Genomic DNA, 18,317 nt, shown 5'->3' with positions numbered 1-18,317 from the left:
AGACCGGAGACACGGTGGTGGTCCGGCGACAGCTTTGACGCCCTCGATCAGGCGCTGACAAACTTGTATGGCGCCGGGCCCGCTTTCCGGCTAACTTCCTACTGGCACCACTGCTGCGGCTGCCTCCTTCACGTCATCAGAAGAGAAAGCAACACAGTGAGGAGACGATTGCTGACCCATAGACTGCCGAATTGAGACACCGCCCTAACGGTTTCTGAAAAAGAAAAAAATCAGTTCTCCGGCAGAGAGCCAGCATGCAGTGGAGCCTTGGTTGACTAGCGCGGTTGAATTGCGCATGGTCTAGTCAGGAGCGCACTGCAAGATGTGTCTGTTCAGCACTTGGAACGTCGTGCCCCGGGGGTGTGCGTCCTTTTGAAGACAGTCGCGAAAGTTTCACCAACTAGGGAAGTCACACGGACGAAGTGCTATCCGGAGAAAGCCTTCGCTCCGACGGAGGCGGGATCCCGCACAATCCTGACTCTGTGGGGGGAACACTCCGGCGAAGGGACGGAAGAAGCAGGAGACGGTCGACAAATAGCATGCAGCTTCGGTCCGCCACGCCCGCCGCTCATGCGTAGGCCGTTCCCCCTGGACATCGGAGTTGAAAAAGCCAGAGTTAGGGGAAAGATATGCTGTATTTTCTTCTTGGCTTCTGAGTTTCCTTCGACAGCTGAGGAGTGCACGCTGTCTGCAAGATTGCAACTCGCGGAACGTCAAGGGTAAGCAGCGAAGCGGGGTGTTTTTCCATGAACTTTGTGGGGTGTTTCTGCGTGGAGTCTCCGTTCACTTGTTTTCTTTTGTTCTAAGGAAATCAAAAAGTCAGTCGTCTTCACGTAGCCGTCCTGTTTCCGGGTCCTCTGGAAGTTTTGACTGGTTTTTTCTCCGAAACGTCCCATATCTGTTGCTCTCTCAGTGTCGGCACAATTCTAGCTGGGAGCAACGGTAAAAGGTTTCAGATCTGCAAAACCTCGTCGGTTCTTCGGCACGCCGTCGCAGATACTGTGGGTCAGTGAAGTGACACAGCTGTCGGGGACGGTGCACCGACATCCAGAAAGCCGGTGGACTGACCCGTGGACACCTCAGTATCCACCAAACATAGTATCTTTTCGCTCACTACCTGGTCTTGCGCGTGAGCACACATTCAATCAGGCGCAGGAACTGGTAGAGGGGGCGGGCCTGCTTGTATGAACACGAGTGAGAGGGGTGGCAGTTGGGCGCAGAATATGCATTGAGTTGTGGAACGAGCCAGAGCCCTGGCTGGCGCAGCGGTTATGTGATCGCCGTAGGCTAAGATACAGAATCTAGTACATGGGTGCTTCGCACGTTGTGTGTGGGCGGCGACTAGCGGTATCGGATGATGTATAGCAGCGCGCTGGAATGTCTGTGCTTTTTACTAGAAAGTACTCAAGATGCCGAAGGAGATCCGCGACATCCGCAAGTTCGTGCTGACTGCTCGTCGCCCGGATGCAAAGAAGGTGACGATCGTGAAGCTGCACAAAAAGGCGAACGCAGCTACCGGGGCCAGCGCGTCGACAGTGACCAAGTTCAAGATCAGGTGCAGCCGCTATCGTTACACTCTTGTTGTCAAGGACCGCGAGAAAGCTCAGAAGCTGGAGGGCTCCCTGCCTCCAAGCCTCCCCAAGGTCAACATTCCCAATAAGAAATGAAGGGTATCTTGAGCTCTGGTTGTGTTTCTCGTAAAACGAGGAAATGAAGGCTGGCCGCTGCAGGCCCGCCGAGTGCTTCCCGGGTGTGACAGATACAGCTGTAACTCTGGTTATTCGTGCCGATCGTGTCTGTAAAGACGCCACATGTGGTAAACCGCTACTGATGTAACAGCGGAGTACGGCACGGGAGACTATGACGCTGCCGTGTATTTGCTGGCCTGCGGCGATGTGTTCGTCACAGCTCACGCAACGGAAGAGCGGCGGCTAGTGAAGGACGCCCCGACACCCCTTTCCGTGGTAGCAGGTCGACGCCGCGCCTCAGACGACTTAGCCTCCCTATCAAAACGATGAATGTTTTTGCACGCTGCACCATTGGTGAGCCCGTTCTACTTCTGATCCTGTATGGACACTCAGTGGACTCCTGGAGCTGGGAGTGCCGTTGCTTTCCCGGCCAGCCGGCCACGATTGGGTAAGAGTGGTTAACGCGCATCCGTTAGATGATAGCAAGCTTAGGGCAGGGCTTCCGCCGTAGCATACGCGGTGTCTGGTGTGGTCTTTCCGCGGGAGGGGTAACATTTTTTTCAAGTGGTGGTTTCGTCCGAGGAAGACACCTAACGGAAACAGCAGGATGGCCATGAGTATAAAAGTGGCCTGGGTAATGTAATGTTTTTGCTCACAGGTTTACATTTGAGTCACGTTATAGAAGGGGCTAGCCCAGAAGCTGCTTGTAGAAGTAACAAAAGTAACTCAGTCTCTTCCCATCAGTCACATGGTCTAGCTGTGATCTTAGTGGTGCCACTGCCTGCTTTCTACGGGGGTATGGTAACCTCTTCTTTCTACCTATACACGTAGCGGCTTTGGAAGTAGTGTTCTGAACTGGAGGAGTATCTTACTTCCTAGCGCGCCTAGCTTCTAGATTTGTGATCCAGAGTATAAGCTCGGAGCTCGAAATAATACGCGTAGGAAATGAGTGCTGGCTTTACTAGTCTTATGAACTTGAATACGTAGTCCACGGGCTGGCTCTTTGTTGGCCTGGCGCCTGTTTAGTATGTGGATGAACGCTTTCTACGCCTGCTATGCAGGATAAGTCTCGGCTCTACTACTGAGCCTCTCCTTCCGAACGGATTTCATGGATACCCTAGAATACCGTGTCCGTGCTCAAGACTAACTGGCGCTTGGGATTCCGGCTTCCAGCTGCCACGATTTCAGTCCTAAGCTTTCACGAAGCAGTCAAAGGATGCCACTGCAAGGGGTTCTTGCATCATTGGTTCTCTCACTTGCCCATTCCGATCAAATGTCTTGGAGACGCTTGAAGGGCAACGAGAGACGCACCCCCATCAGTACTAGCCAACGGTTTTGTATTCGGACACAGAAACTCCTGAACGGATTTGGCTGAAGTCCACGCCCTTGTACGGTCACGCCAAATTCAATGTCCTCTGTGAAACGTGTTTTCGGCACCTCCCACCGTTTCGGTACGCCACAACCATCACTGGCCCTGATCCCCCCCGTCCACTGACGCTGCCCTGCATCGCGTCTCTTTCCACACATGAGTCTCCCTGCTACGCCGAAGGGCAGACCGCAGTCCCGAGGTGCACACTACACCATACTCGACGGAGTGGGGTGACACTACCGGCTTTGCAAGCTGCCCGACTACGTTGTAAGCAACGTGTCACGACAGTGGCCCTGGGTGCGCGCTTACAAGGCTGCCAAAGAAGATTCCGCAGCGGTAGGTCACCGAAGGGGTCTCGCTCTGCGATACACGTCTACACGCAGTGAAGGCAAAGACTGCTTTCGCGATCTGATTGCACCCATTCCCGGCTACAATGCAGTTCCCTGCGGCAAGGCATGGTGACCGTCCGCGCTAAGACCGCAGGCCGGACAAGAAGAGATCACGAAAGCCGAACATACGGCTGCACGAACTGGGCGTATACATAGGACCGCATCCGGTGCTCGAGTACGCATCGGACTGGAATTCTATCTCTCGCGTTGCCATCTTTCACTCACGGCGCTGTCGGTTTCGTCTCTTTTTTTCGCAGTTTCACACACGCCCAGTCACCATGTTTCATCTCCGTCCCTTTTCTTTGGAACGGCAATGTGTGTCCGGGATATACCGACCAAACTCCTGGATTAGGCGACATGGATGGGCTTGCCGTAGCAGGCCATGCAGGCTTCCTTGACTGCCTCTGACAGGGTCGGGTGCGCCGTGCAGGTACGGCCCAGGTCTTCGGCCGCCGCCCCGTACTCCATGCCCAGCACCAGTTGCGCAATCAGCTCACCTGCAAGTAAGAGAAGCACACACAGGAAGGGTCGATGGCACGATACCACCCCAAGCAGATGTGCAGGTTACACGCCTACATATGCCACCCGACTCAAACAAGAGGAGCCTGGATATGAAACAACCTTCTCAACTGCCGGAGGCCCGCAATGAAGCCTCACTGCCTTGCAGTGTCTCAGTACAAGCCGAAGACCCACCACAGACACGCTGCAGCACTTGGGTGCAGAGAACGGCGCTCCACACCCGCGAGCTCACTTCGTACAGGGACCCGGTCTCAAAACTCTGTGCTTGAAGTATTATTTTCATGAACAGATACTTGGCTGCAATCTGCTGTGCGCTTAACAGCTGTCCTGGACCACTGTAAGGCTGAGCTAAGCAAACTCTCGGAATAGTCCGACCTAGAGAACCGCTGACAAGTCAACTCTACAGCCCAGCATGAACTTGACCACGGCCAAGCAGTACGCGTGAGTATAGGAAGGGACACGCTACCTTCACATCACGGTGACGCGGACGCGTCTGGGTCGCCCCGGCGGATTGTGTGAACTTCTTACCGGCTTCAGGACCCATGATCCACGCCCCCAATACCTTGTCTGTGGCCTTGTCAGTCAACACCTTCACGAACCCTTAAAAGACAAACCAGAAAGAACAACCAAACACACCCATGCCGACTCTTATGAGCCGCCTCACGCTTATGAGCCGTGAAAAGCTTTCTGGGAGGTTCTTCGGATCACCGCATTTAAGAAACGAGGTCGACAAGAACAGTAGACTACAGAAAGAGAGAAGCGTTTTTGTGCTGGAAGTGTCACACACGCGAAAACGCCAGGTGTACCCCACACACACATTCGCGAAGTACGCTCAGAAAACCGATGCAGAGCAATCAACCACCAGTAGAATCGTTTATCAGACGGTGCTTCGGCACGGAACTTCATCTAGAACCGTCTGTAGCAAAAATCTCCAGAGGCTGAAGCACGACAGGTACGCACAGTTTGCTGGGGTTGCAACCGAGTCGAGAGAGCGGGATCTCTCGCGGACAGTAAAGAACGCCGGCCCACAATTCCGGTTGGCAAAGACTGCAATAGACGAATCTACGTTAAACACAGACAACTGACGCACATCCAGCTCGACAACCGTCACAATGAATGACATTCTGTGCGCATAAGGTGAGGAAGTTACCCTGAGAAACGTCGATGCAGCGGGCCCTGCTGTTCGCGCCAAACGGGAAGCTCCCCTTGCAGTAGGCAACTCCACTGGCCTTCAGCTGCAACACGGGAACAGTTGCACAGACCTAGATTGCTTCCAATACGGTTTGGCTAACACTCGACTGCCAATCAACTCCTGTGACTCAGTGTGATCTTTGCTAACCCTAACCCGACAAGGCTCATCCGGTGACCGCTCTTCCCGAGGCAGCGATGATGCCTAAACACCCTACAATGGTCTATGCCAACAGGAGAGGAAAGACAGCGAAACGAAAACCAGAGAATGTAAGCATATCAGTCTGATATGGACAAGTAATACAACAATTTAGTTGGCACACGGTGCATTTCTCCTCGCCTGTGTGCAGAGGCTTGCATGTACTCATTGCCTAGTCCTTTCACGTGCATACCTCCTCTTCTGTTTTTCCAACTCCAGCAATCTCCGGGTGAGTATAGACGACCGATGGAATGGTATCATAGTTGACATGGCCCTCACCCACACCGGCAATCATCTCAACACACGCGATGCCCTCCTCTTCTGCCTTGTGCGCTAACATCGGCTGCAAAAGAGAACAAATGAGAGAACGACAAAAACACAATGTCTCTGAGCTTCACCATGTCTTCTACTACGGCCATACAGAAAGTTTTCCTACTTTCCGTGAACTTCCGCACTCGACAGAAGAGCAAGACTTTCTGTTCCACACTTGCGCGTCCCGCCCCGCGGCTGCTTGTCAAAACAGCGAACAGATGCTCCCGTTCCTCGCGGCATCAATATTGAAATGTTTCGACCCCTTAAGCACCTGTCGTTGTGGATAATAAAAAGCATGTACCACATAGTCATTACAACACATTCCAAGCTCGTATCTTCATGGAAAGGAACAACTGGTGCAGAAGATAATCTCAACACCGCAGCTCATCGTTCCTGACGAACGCGGATGGTGGGCGAGTATACCAACCCGGGGAAAATACCACTGCATAGCTAGCGAAGGCAGTATTGCTAATTGTCTCCCGCTGCTATACTATATTCTCTCCGAGTGTTCTCGATCTGTCTGCGCCGGTGTGTGCTACTGGCACTTCGACCACGCTGGAGGAAGCTTTGCACAGAGGCGACGCGGACCACAAGGAAAAGAAAGGGATAGGTGGAGACGTTCAGTGTTAGTTTGCACTAGGACACCTGAAGAACCTTTTGATCATCTCTCTTAGTATCGGCAACTGCACTAGCTTTAGGTACAATGTTTTCCGGGACCGGAGTGTCGGTATCGAGAAAAGGGTGAGCCGCTCCTCCAAACAGAAAGGTCACTCTACTTTTTGTGGCTGTGAACACCCACACGTTCTTATCGCCCGTCATATACGGTAACGAGAACCTATCGCGGTGGCCCCGTGCTTCGCACCGAAAATCCCATGTGTATGCGCGCGTGTTCTCTTCTGTACACGGTCGCGAATCTCCACGTACAGTACCGCGTACGTACGCTCAGCTGCCGAGCTAAGCCGGCCAGCGACATGGAGAAAAGGGAAACTTAAACACAAAGGAAGTATCCACGCGTTCAACTATCGGTCTAGTGCCGATTCCCATACAAGTAACTCCTTGACCTTCCACCCATGCGAACTACCTCCTTGTAGAATGTCGGGCCAGAAGAGTTCGGGGTCCCCCCACCAGGCTTGTAGCCTTTAGGCTAGAGGAAAGACACGTGAGGCGACTTACTCCTTTAATAAGATCGCCAATAGCGCGAATGCTTGGGTAGTCCGGCACACAGAAGGTCTCATCCACGACCACCCGGCCCATCTGAATAGCATAGAACGCGCCACACAGAAGAAACAAAATCCCTTGACCCGAGTTCCCCTTCCTTCTTGCTGATCAAAGAGCAGACTGTCTCAACAGCTGCCACAAACTGGATACTGTGGCTTATGACAGTCAGGATATGCTAGCACGGGAAACGCAGGACAATCTCTTCCTCTTGATCACACCTTCCTGAGTTCGCTAACCGTTGGGACGATCCCACGAAAGGATCAGGGTGCCGTCATGTGTTCGGTTGAAACAGTTTTGAAGTTGCGCTGCTCTGTCTGGCACCGACAAGCCAGCATAACCGTAGGTACCTATCGATTTGTATTGTCTAACCGACGAATTTTGTAGGGTTTGATTCCCGCTGCCGAGTTACGGTATCTCGGCATGCAGTGCCCTCGACCAGATGGAAGACCCCCAAAGTCCCGCGACCAGTACAGGTGCGTTCGAAGGGTCGCCTACGAAGTCTAGTCATCTTTGCCATTAGTGCCCGCGCACACGCATTCAAGACAGGTTCAAAGGCACACAGTTGATGGGGTTTAAGCCACACCAAGACACCATCCTACATCGTAGCACCTTTGAATCCATGAAAGCCTCGTCTTATAGTTTGGTCTTAAAGCTTCTTTCGCAGATCGACTCTCCTGACACAGCCACTTTCCAGCTTGTCGTCGAGAAGCGCCAGCCAACCTGTGCAGCTCTCCCTCTCCACACCTACACACGGCACCACTCCAGCGAAAACGATAGGAGCCTTTGACTACTCTTGTGTTGCTAGATCTTTCAGAGAGAAAACTTACTCGGTCCAGCTCAACGCCAAGTTCCTCTAAGCCGAGGTTCCTTGTGTAGGGGCGCCTGCCCACCGCAACGAGAACGACATCCGCGTCCAGCTGGAAAAGTACAGTATAGTGACACAAACGAACGGGGCTGCAGGACCCTTCAGAGTAAAGGAGGAAATTCTAACCTAGAAGGGGGCGCGGTAGAAACTTGGCGAAGCGGACCAACTGGATCCACATGTTCCGATAGATTGCTCACTTACCAGGATACCCGGCACACGGAGTGCCACGGACATATGAATCATCATTGCCTCACGGCAACCCACGGAGTACGTCAGCCTGGCTGCGGGTATATGCATAGCTAGAGAAGTAGCTAGACGCAGCAAGCTTTCATCAAGGCAGATTCGAGGCACAGAGGGCTCAAGAATGTGTGCGTCCCTACCAGTGTGTCGAGCTCGAAAATGTACCGCTTCCTTTCATTCAACGGCTGTCCTCTCCAAAGACCGAGCACCACACTGCTGCTCAAGGAAGCGCAGGCTTATCAAGAAGGGTCTCCGTATATCCTCCCGTATACAAAGCCCTCTCTCTCCCGTTCGCAGAGAGAACGTATGGAGGCAAGCCTGCATATGCTTCCCGCACGTAGTGACGGATCCAAGGACGATGTCACCGAGACAAAGTATTACCCCTCACTAGTCACTGAATATCTATTTACTGTACGGGACGAACCGTGAATATTCTATCAGTAACTCTCTTACGTACCGAGACACACGTCTACCACCCTGCCCATACAACTCCACATCCGCACAACTTGCCCCCCCTCTACCACTGTCTAACACGAGAGCAAAGGAATCAGTAGGGAGAAAAGGAGTGCAGAAGTGACTCTCCCACCCGTCATACGGCACTAAGTCTCTCTCGGGTACGAAGGCGAGAGTTCTATGGAGACCAGATGGTGACCGCTTCTTCTCTTTTTCCCGAGTTCCCCAGAGAACAGTAGATTACAAGTTCCTCCTACCAGCTCTTACCTGAGATTGCTCCCCTCCTTTCGCTGGTTCTGAATGAAAAGAAAGGAAAACATAGGGTAAAAAAATCGGCCGCATTGAAACTTTGACAGATATGAATCATACCCTCCCCGACACCAAAACTCCTTCTCCCTTAAAAATGGCAAAAGTGATGCGAAGAACAGCAATGCCATCCCTCTGCCACACGTACCCAATGACTCAATTGCCCTTTCCCCTAGTAACTTCTCGACTAAAGACAACCTCTCCAGGATTGATCACCTAGTGCCTTATCCCTCCTTTTAGTGCAGCGCCAACATCGACACCCCAGGCCTACTGAAGAGTTACATAACAGGGGTATACAGGCACGGTGTCAAACGCGCGGTTTCTTACGTACGCATAGAAATGACACTGATCGCCAACAAAGTCCCCGAAGCTTACCAACGTGAAGAGTTGCAGAATCCTCTCGGACATCCGCCCCGACAACTTTCGTGCCTAGTTGGAACTTGATACCAGTTTTCTCCATCTCCTTCTGGAAGGCCTTGGCGATCTCTCCATCCTGAGAAAGAAGGAAACGCAAACATCTCTCCTTGGTCATCCTCCCCCTGCGTTTCGCAGAAAGGAAAAGGCAATTCTCACGAATAACTCAGCAGAGAGGCTTCAGATCCAGATAAAGGGCTCCGACAGGATCAGAAAACAGAGTCAACTTCGGGAACGGGTACGCACCCTCCTCACTCATGAGGTCCAATAGAGAGACATGTCCGTGAATCTCGACATAAAGCTGCCCTGGTAGTAGTGAGAGAAAGGATTCAGCTTTCGTAGCACCACATGCACCGTCACTGGTGTTTGAACTCCTCAACAGTATGGTCATCTGATTTTGACGATATCACTCTTCAGAGTACAGCAGCACATACACCGTTGCCCTACCCATAAAAGAGAGTTCATCTTTCCAGAAGACACACAAAGCCAGCTGTGTCCTTACCACAGGAGGGAGAAGACGATCAAGGAATTCAATTACTGTAACTTCTGCACCCAGATTCCTCCATACTGAACCGAGTTCTAAGCCAATCACCCCCCCTCCTATCACCGCAAGCTTCCCAGGTACACGTGGGAGACTAAGAGCACCTGAAGACAAAGCAGACGAAAGAGAATAACAGAGATTTGTAGGAAAACGAAGTTCAACAGAAATACAGAGAGATGGAAAAGACGGTGCGAGAAGTGGAGCTTCCTTGACCGCCATCATCATCTTAAGTCCGAGGACGGCTTATTTTCAGACGTCTCTCACAACCTACAGAGACTCTCCTTCCCTAGTCTTCTTCTCTTTCCTTGTCGCTTTCGCATTATTCGTCTCAGGCCCCTGACTGCTCGTTTTGTATGGCATAGACACAAACGATAGGTAAAAGCGAGGATCGAAACAACTACAGCTGGCGGTAGAACAATGGACGAGAAGAACAATCTTGTTCGCTTCCGCCCCCTCTAAAGCAGTCGCGCCCCCCAACTGCAACTCCGTAATTCACGACTCCCTCGGCTCTCATCAGAACGTGGGAAAAACGACGGCATGCACGTATTCATAGAAATGTACGTCTAAGTGGGGTGCGAGTATCAGAAGCGCATCTGACGCTTGCTTCAAGAAGTCGCCGTGTGATTTTTCTCCTAAGCGACCTGTGGGGGCCCTGTCAGAGTTTAGGTTACCTGTCGAAGACACGATGACCTTTTCATCAATAGGGACGGCATTCCCCGGGAGAGGTGAAGGCTCTGAGCCTGTCGCCAGAATAATGTTAGCAGTATCAAGCAACTTCTTGTCGCCCTCAGCGGAAGTCACGACGACTTGCGTTGCCTCAGCTAGTCTTCCTTCTCCCTGGACAATCATTCAGTTGGAAAGCAGCGCACTAACAGAAAAGACTGAGGTGAAACCTTTACGCTTGTCTTCATATGTCATTTCTAGGCTTAGTCGGGACGGAAACATGTTGAATCCACTTTGATACACCATCGTGACGGCTCTAATATCAGGAGAGAATACCCGGTGGTAGTGCATGCTACATGCACGTTGTTGTATTTGGAGAGCCAATCGTACTGGGTTGCTATGGTAACGACCACGCCTCTACTCCCGAGACGAAAAAGAAAGCCGAGCCATCATATACATACGCATCAACGCATGGATAGATACAAATGTATGTGGGAGCCGTGATGAAGGCTACACAGTCGTATATTTGAGCCCCTATCTATCAACTTGCATATATATATATATATATTTACGTATACTTTAATACTTACGTGGACAAGAAGAAGAGCAGTGAGAGTTGAATTTATTGGTGAATATCAAGACTCCTTAGGACGGGTAGTTTTACGCTCCATCAGATGAATGACTCCTTAAAGCCAAATACTGACTAAAGTCGGGAAAGCGACACAACGAGCGGATCCCAAGAAAGACCCCTTTATCCGGGATACAACACGATTGTCGAGAACGGCGAAAAGACAGACTGAGCGTCTACAAGAAAAAGTCAGGAAGAAAGGGCGAACGAAAGTAACGAGTTTGGTTCTTGGAACTCACGATATAGTAATCAACTTTGTTTTTCTTGAAGAGAAATTCAATACCCTGTGTTAATGTCTTGACAATCTTCTCCTTCTGGATTTGCATCTGATCGATATCTACACTCAGCTCCCCCTGGAATCGAATGCCCATCTTATCAAAGTGATCGCGAGCTTCCTGAAGAAGAAGAAAAACACACACCTCAACTGTGTCCCTAAAAGAAGAGGGCGATAAAAAAGTCTTGAGCCAGCTACCTTCTCTATGGTCGAACAATCTAAATAAAAAGGTTACGAGAAGACGTTAGGCTTGAAGAAGAACCCCAACTATAGGTGTGTATACATAATATAGACTTGTATAAACCTAGACAGGTACATACAGGAAAGACTCTCGTTGTGTCCCGTGTTGGGGAGAGGGGCGGATGGAGGAGGAGTTCAGAAAAAGATTACGGACATATCCACACGGATACGCAGGCAAAGAAAATAAAGGAAAGGCTCCATCTCCGCTCTGGGATAGAATAGGACTGCAATGAGAAGGGCTGAAAGGTAATAGAGGCAAAGATATAGAAAAAGGACAGACTGCAACGCCACCCAATTCTCCAATTCGCAGCAAACATGTCAGTTCTTGATGGATTCATCGTGAGGTATCTCTTGTCTCCCCCCATTCCGACCTTCACCCCTAATACTTTACCTGGAGATGCAGGCGTATATTCACAGATTTCATTTGAAGTACGGGTATAGTAGAAGTGCTAGTTCATACATTGCTTCCAGGAGTGCAGGCAGCCTCGGCTACCCTAAGATTGGCAATCTGTCTCTTTGGGATATTTCTGGTCACCAGACCTTCTCTCCGTACTCACACACAGAAAAGAACAGTCAATGAGCTTCTGAAGTCTTCCGTCATACATGATGAGAAATGAATCTCCGCATTGTTGCGTTACGCGTTCCTCACCGCGAATTTGTTACTGATGTTTAGAATCGCTTTAGAAGGGATACACCCAACATTTAAGCATGTCCCTCCTAGACTTCCTCTCTTCTCCACACACGCAGTCTTCAGTCCTAACTGCGCGGCCTTGATGGCGGCCACATATCCTCCAGGGCCACCTCCTACAACAACCACATCGTACTTCCCTCCGCCAGGAGAAGAGGAAAAGCCTCTTCTCGAGGAAACTGCTGAAGGGAGCAAAGAGGAGGAAAAAGAGGAAGGAGGTAAAGAACGAAGAGCTTCGGATGAGAAGAAAGCGGACTTGCTGCCTGCAAGCGAGTATACGGGAGATGGAGAAGCCATCCTGTTACGGCCTGTTGTTGTCCTCACTCCCAGAGAAGAGGGAGGAAATCGAGAAGAGGTGAGCCATCGGTGCGAGGAAGTGCATCGAGGCACGACAGTCTGAAGAAATGAAGAAGCCATGGCGAGTAACTGAAGGACGGCAGGGCTGCAGCTGGGAGTCCTTTCCCCATGCACACAGAGGATAACTGAGGGAGAATGTGGAGGCAAAAAGTTCGATGGGAAACGGGAGAATCACCACCTGCCCGTCAACGTACAGCTAGTGCAAGGCGCCAGCAGCAGGCCTGCAGTGTGCGTGGACGAAAGATGAGAAAGCCGGAGAATAGGGAAGGAAAACGACGAAGCCACGGAAGCATTCAGCAAGGTGGAGTTTGTGCGAATCATCACAAGCGTATCGAATCCAAGAAGAGGAGAAAGACAAACCAATGAGGAGCAATAGGAATTGCAACCTGTCCACTCAGCTCAGCAGAACACGCACGCCGAAGCGAAGAAAAAAGGAAGAGAACGTGGAGAAAAAGCAGGGGAATCAGGACGCGGCCGGCCTTTTCTTACTGAAAAGCGCAGGAGCCGCCGAAACGAATGTCAAGCATCGACCGAACGCTTCTGAGAAAAAAAAAAAAGAGCTGAAGAGAAAAAGAATCTCGTCTCAGGGAGACACCGCAGGATGAAAGAAACGCGGCTACGGTGATTTCTCAGAAGACGCCTGTGCCGAGTTCAAAACCCCTTGGGTCTTGCGTTACTCACACCCTACACATCCATCTTTTCAGGTCAATTTTTTCAGGACAAATGTTCTTTTTCGTCCATAGAGCGCGGGGTGTACTACAGAACGGACCCGGACAAAGAAGGAAGGACGAGAGTTGCATGCATGGAAAAGTAAGCAATTTTTCCTCCCAAGTTCGGAGAAGGGCAAGAGAAGTCGTGCTAGCAGTGCAGGAAGATGACGGGCGAGAAAAGGAGGCTTTCTGAGAAAAAAAAAGAACAAGCGGGAAGCTTTCCTAGAAGAGTGAAGGAAAGACCTTTTCTTTCTAGTCGAGGAAAAGCCTACTGAAACCCTTCTGCTTACCACCTTCTCGCTTTTTGAAGTATTTTCTCCGGTAGGCAAAACCGATATTTCACTGGGCTGCTCTCAGTCAGTGAAGTATCGAAATTAACTTAGGTCTTCTCTCTTTTCTAGACGTATCGCTCCTTTTGTTGAGAGAAAGCAAAGGCTCTCTCTTGGGCTTTTCTCTGCTAAGCTTTTAGTATCCCGGCAAGAGGTCTTTACTACGACACCGTAGGGGGAGCAGACGTCATTTTCTCTAGTTCCTTCTTCTTTCCAAATACCGTATCTTTCATCTTCTGCCATGCTTTGCTAGGGTGTATAGAGCTAGCGAAGGGTGTTGCGTCCAAGTCTTTCGCTCTCTCTGGTTCTTGTTCCTTCCTGCATGCACATTCATCATGTCGGCAAAGAGCTGTAGCAATGTCTTTTCTTCGTTTCCTTCTCTCCGGGCAACAGCTCTCCTCTTTCGGCAGCCTCTCCCTCTTTTCCCGCGGAGAGCATACTGTACCACCACCTCTACATTTGTTTCTATACTAGACAAAAGAAACCCGTCGGGAGCGGGGGTTTTTTTCTTTCACACCACTTCTCCCTCGTATTCTCCTCTTTATGGTGCTCGCCTCGGAAGTCATGGCGGCCGTGCCGGTAGTCATCTCAGCACAAGAGGAATGGGTGGACGACTTCCTCTTCTGGCAGACGGCTGTACGGGTATCATGCAGCAGTGCCGGTTTCTTGGTAATAAGGTCTCAGGACCGCAGTTAGATTTATTTGACCCTAAAAGTATCAATGTAAGTTCTCCCTTTTTGCTTGTCTACGCTGTGTCGGAAGTCGCACAGCATTTACATGGAAAGAAAACTACACTCTACACGCGCAAGCGCCATCAAGGCCCATCGATCCATATGTAGTGAGACCACTCTTTCTTCCTTCCCCACGCGTTCATGCGCGTCTACACGTGTTTATATATGTGTATCCATGTATGTATAGATATATACATATATATGGGCTACCCAAACTTATGGGAGTTTCCCGCGATGTCCTCTGTACAGGGTGCATTCTGCGGTCCAAGTAAATTCTTTGTGAGGAGGGTGCATCACATTATTCGGCTCTGTGTATGCCTACCTGTGTAGACTTCTGTATGTGGATGCCGTGCCCGCCTGGTTATAACGAGGTTCCTCGTTGAGAGGAGATTATACTAGGTGTGTAGCTTTCTCCTCCCGTCTTCGTATGCTAACTGCCTGCTTCAGAACTTTCCTTCTCTCTTCTCGTTCCTTCTTGGTGCCAGGATTGAAGAAGAGGATACATGTACTTCTTCCATTCTTCATAGAATCGAGACCGAACTCGAACGCTTCTATCATCTGTGGTGGTGATGCGCGGATAGCGCTGATGTACGTAGTAGTTGCAGAATGTTAGATGGGAGGAAGTGAGAACGCAGTAGCTACACCAGCCCAGAGGGTTGCGTCCATGCCATAAGAAAAGCACTAAGAGCAACAGTTTCTTCTCTCCCGCAAAGGTGAAGATATGTGTGTCGTTCTGTGTGGAGGAAACAACTGCTGTGGCTGTCCACACACGGGGCCACGGACGAATCAAAATTCGCCTCACTTCTTCCGATCTGAACCGTGTGAGTGGAGATCCAGCATTCTCTCTACGTATTTATGATACGTATCAGGATCTCACCTAGTATGTATGCATGTTTATGAACACTTACGTAAGTCTAGTGTCCTCTTCCTGGAAGACTTGTTCGATCGTCCCTCGTCTGCGTGCCGTGAAGGAGCCTGTGTACGATGTCGGGTGGTCGGAAATGCTTCAGAGGGGAAGAATATCTTTTTCTCAGAATTGACTCACGATGAATAAACATACCTCTCTGGTTGTTGTTGCCTCTTCTACCGTTAGAAGCACCGTAGGTGCATTGTCACCACATATTCTGACAGAAGACCTGTAGGGTTCCCCCTACACGCGTAAAGTATATCCTGTGTACAGCCGTGGTAGATACCTGGATACCTTTTTATCTGTCTGTGTTTTCTTATCTTCGTCTGTACAGCTGAAAGAGGAAGCCAAGTATGTTTGTCGATTCTTCTCTCAACCGGCGTTGAGTTATTTGGATTTCAAGCAAGGCTGCTGCTCACTCCGAGTTTTTCTTTTCCTAGGACTGATGGGGGCTGTTTCCCTAGATCTCCTTCTCTTTCATCCTCCGAAGTCGACCTACTGGAACAGGTGAAATTTTGTCTACCATATGAAACTGACCTTTCTTCTCTTCCTCTCGGGCCGTCTCCTGGAGACTTCGCTCAGAGACTTCTCTTACGCTCCTACTTCTTACGCTTGTTTCGTACCAAACAGATTGTGAGTGAGCGCTTCGTCGTGCTTAGGATGCGCGTTATCACGGGGTACCACTGTTCTCTATACGTGACTGGGGGTAGCGAGAAGGAAACGCTTTGTTGGCGTCTTTTCGGTGGAGACAGTCTTCGTATGCGGTCTGTATGTCCCATACTCTCTAATCGCAGTGGAACAAGTAATTTGTGTTTGTAAATGTTTTGGGACACGTACGTAGACGGGCGTATTTGATATTTTTTTTGTGCGGACTGGATTCTCTAGCATCCGGACCCAGTTACCTTTCTTCGACGGAAGTACAAGGGCTTTTTGTGGTCGTCATGCAGAACCAAGTGACTGAGGAAAGACGAAACAAAGGAGAAGAGCGAATTCGATGATGTGTGGCAAAACAAATCAACTGAGACAAGGCATGACTCCGAAACATCTATCAGCGAGATGTATCGGCATTCACTGGTTGCTGTCCAGTAGCTCTTTCAAACATGCATCCGCTGTACCTTTAAAGTCGAATAGACTTGCTGTGGAAAACAGAAAGAAATATAGCTACGATCGTGTATAAGCAGTAGGAACTCTTCGCATGTGTAGGTAGTGTCTGTACTGCTAATCAAATGTGTCAAGGATATCGACGGAAAAACGCAGCTTGAGGTCGCGACTCGGAGTAGTCCTGTCCTTTGGGTTAGTTTCATGCACTAGCCATCCCAAAGTATGCGGCAGACGGAAACTTGTGTTCCTCGTTTGCTTGTAGAGTCATATCTGTTTCGATGGAGGAATTTTATTGCTGATGTCTGTAGGTTCCAGGTGTATCGGTGGCCGTTGATTGCCGAGAGAAGCTTGTTTCCTGGTAAAGGGGACGTCTTTGAATACGTGAAAGATGGCGAGACGGTTGACCCCAAAAGTGGAGCAGTGCACACTGAAGCCTGCAGGGCCTTCGTGGAACTGACGTACGGGGGGGAAAAAGACAAAGGAGCAGCTCAGAGGTGAAGCATGCGACGGAGGAGACTTGGCGAGATGGAACAGCCTCGTCAGCAAACTGTCTCCTTGTGAATGAACACAAGGGGAGATATGCACTGTTTGTCATGCGGCGGCGGTTAAGAACGAGGAAACGAGGAGTATGTGGAGGGTTGGCATGGAGAATGGAATGAACCACGTGTGGTTACTAACTGTTGCTTGTAAAGAGCAAGATGCTTTCTCGCGACAATGAAAAGGCTAACAGTGCAGGATTTCGCTCCATTCAGAAAGTCAGTGGACAGGAGGTGTAAGTTAATCTCCGCGGAGATATTTATTTTCAGCCAGTAGCTCGGACGTGTGCTGTGCTAGAACACGTAGTCTGCAGCAACGGTACCGTTTCTTTTCAGCCTTCGAGCCAGTAGAAGAGGTAGCGTTCTACAGCGCCCTTTCTTCAAGACTTAGGCGAGTCTGATAGGTATCCGATGCAAGGCGAGCGGTTTCCTCCTCCCCACCACCATGTCTTTACGGCTTGGCCCTTGTACGCGTAGACGCAAGAAGCTCCAACAGTAGGAGTTACGGGTGTTTCTAAAACGCACATAGGCTGGTGACCCGTAGACGTGTACAAAAGACTTCTGTTGTCCGGCGAAAGCTCCCGTGGTCGCTTTCGCAAGTGCACGCAAGTGCTGTGTAAAGAGAGGCAGGGCCCCTCTCGGCTTCCACTCCTGACCAAGGTCGAGAGTTGTCGTGAAGTACAGTGACCGGCTTTGGGTCGGTGTTAGTCCTTTCAGAAAGCTCCTGATGCTACTTTTTGAGGGGGGTAAAGCGCGGGATTCAAAAGAAGAGAAGCTTGGCATGCGAACAGGATCTTTGAGCAGCAGGCCTGAAACTGCGAGGGTCAGAGCTATACGGTTTTGATTTCAGTTGTCCTCTCAGCGGATATTGTTGCAGCCATGGAAAAAGATTGACCCTGCTGACGGAGGGTGTCTGTTTCTGAGATTAAAAGAGGGCTACACCGAAGTAGCTTTAAGTATTTGGATTGGTTGCGCAGCTGTGCGGCCCAGCCCGGTATGGTCTTTGGGTCGGTGCGCAGCGCACCTAGAAAGCAAGGGGCCTGCTAAGAAGCACGACCGAGAGTCCCGCACCTGTTCCCGTGACGATAGAGAGCCTGGACCGTCTTACAGTACAAGTTGTTTTCCTTAGGCCACTCACCGCGGCTTCTCCCGCGCGTACATAGGGCAACGCACCCCGTACCGGAGTTGCTCTGGTCTAACGCACAGGTGCCCGAGGGTTTAAGGGCATTCTCTGGGACTCAGCTCGGCACCAGTTCTCTAACTTTTCAGCGGACTGGACGGTCCGGTGCAATGGAAGAAACGCTGCATAAATGCCTGGCTCCGCTGCACTCTCGGACCGTGCCGCTGAGTTCTGTTGTACTACCTAGCACGCTCTACAGGGTTGTATGTCGCCCATAGATGTACACGCACACACCCAGACCGACTTTGCTTTCGTGAATTACAAATAGTTTG

The 18,317-nt window shown here is 50.5% G+C and overlaps 3 protein-coding genes across 3 annotated transcripts; 2 read left to right on the top strand and 1 right to left on the bottom strand.

The window, feature by feature from the left end:
• Positions 1-385: 385 nt before the first annotated feature.
• CSUI_006073 (uncharacterized protein) lies at positions 386-1,720 on the top strand. Its single transcript, XM_068066238.1, has 2 exons — positions 386-710; positions 1,398-1,720. The coding sequence occupies exons 1-2, from the start codon at positions 571-573 to the stop codon at positions 1,447-1,449; spliced, it is 192 nt and encodes a 63-aa protein (XP_067921795.1). The 5' UTR covers positions 386-570; the 3' UTR covers positions 1,450-1,720.
• A 1,966-nt stretch (positions 1,721-3,686) lies between these two features.
• On the bottom strand, positions 3,687-13,707 carry CSUI_006072 (pyruvate dehydrogenase complex subunit pdh-e3ii). The gene is made up of 12 exons (XM_068066237.1): positions 12,156-13,707; positions 11,232-11,387; positions 10,373-10,538; positions 9,663-9,805; positions 9,122-9,239; positions 8,708-8,736; positions 7,710-7,799; positions 6,838-6,918; positions 5,546-5,695; positions 5,116-5,200; positions 4,494-4,565; positions 3,687-3,943 (listed from the first exon to the last, which is right to left on the bottom strand). The coding sequence occupies exons 1-12, from the start codon at positions 12,609-12,611 to the stop codon at positions 3,795-3,797; spliced, it is 1,695 nt and encodes a 564-aa protein (XP_067921794.1). The 5' UTR covers positions 12,612-13,707; the 3' UTR covers positions 3,687-3,794.
• CSUI_006071 (transmembrane) lies at positions 13,390-16,947 on the top strand. The gene is made up of 3 exons (XM_068066236.1): positions 13,390-14,312; positions 15,563-15,865; positions 16,592-16,947. Exons 1-2 carry the CDS (start codon positions 13,926-13,928, stop codon positions 15,737-15,739), a joined length of 564 nt encoding a protein of 187 aa, XP_067921793.1. The 5' UTR covers positions 13,390-13,925; the 3' UTR covers positions 15,740-15,865; positions 16,592-16,947.
• The last annotated feature ends 1,370 nt before the right edge of the window (positions 16,948-18,317 follow it).

This window comes from Cystoisospora suis, assembly GCF_002600585.1.
Source record: "Cystoisospora suis strain Wien I chromosome Unknown contig_3030, whole genome shotgun sequence".
NCBI lineage: Eukaryota > Apicomplexa > Conoidasida > Eucoccidiorida > Sarcocystidae > Cystoisospora > Cystoisospora suis.
This window is presented reverse-complemented; position numbering and strand designations above follow the sequence as displayed.

Excerpts from the sequence above, each read along its gene's own strand:
- CSUI_006072 (XM_068066237.1), bottom strand. The coding sequence starts at position 12,611 with ATGGCTTCTTCATTTCTTCAGACTGTCGTGCCTCGATGCACTTCCTCG. Across the intron at positions 9,806-10,372 it reads GGTCATCGTGTCTTCGACAG|GTGCTCTTAGTCTCCCACGT; the intron begins GTAACCTAAACT and ends CTTTGTCTTCAG. Across the intron at positions 8,737-9,121 it reads TTCTGCAACTCTTCACGTTG|AACCAGCGAAAGGAGGGGAG; the intron begins GTAAGCTTCGGG and ends CTTTTCATTCAG.
- CSUI_006073 (XM_068066238.1), top strand. The coding sequence starts at position 571 with ATGCGTAGGCCGTTCCCCCTGGACATCGGAGTTGAAAAAGCCAGAGTT. Across the intron at positions 711-1,397 it reads GCAAGATTGCAACTCGCGGA|AAAGTACTCAAGATGCCGAA; the intron begins ACGTCAAGGGTA and ends GCTTTTTACTAG.
- CSUI_006071 (XM_068066236.1), top strand. The coding sequence starts at position 13,926 with ATGTCGGCAAAGAGCTGTAGCAATGTCTTTTCTTCGTTTCCTTCTCTC. Across the intron at positions 14,313-15,562 it reads TTGACCCTAAAAGTATCAAT|CTGAAAGAGGAAGCCAAGTA; the intron begins GTAAGTTCTCCC and ends TCGTCTGTACAG.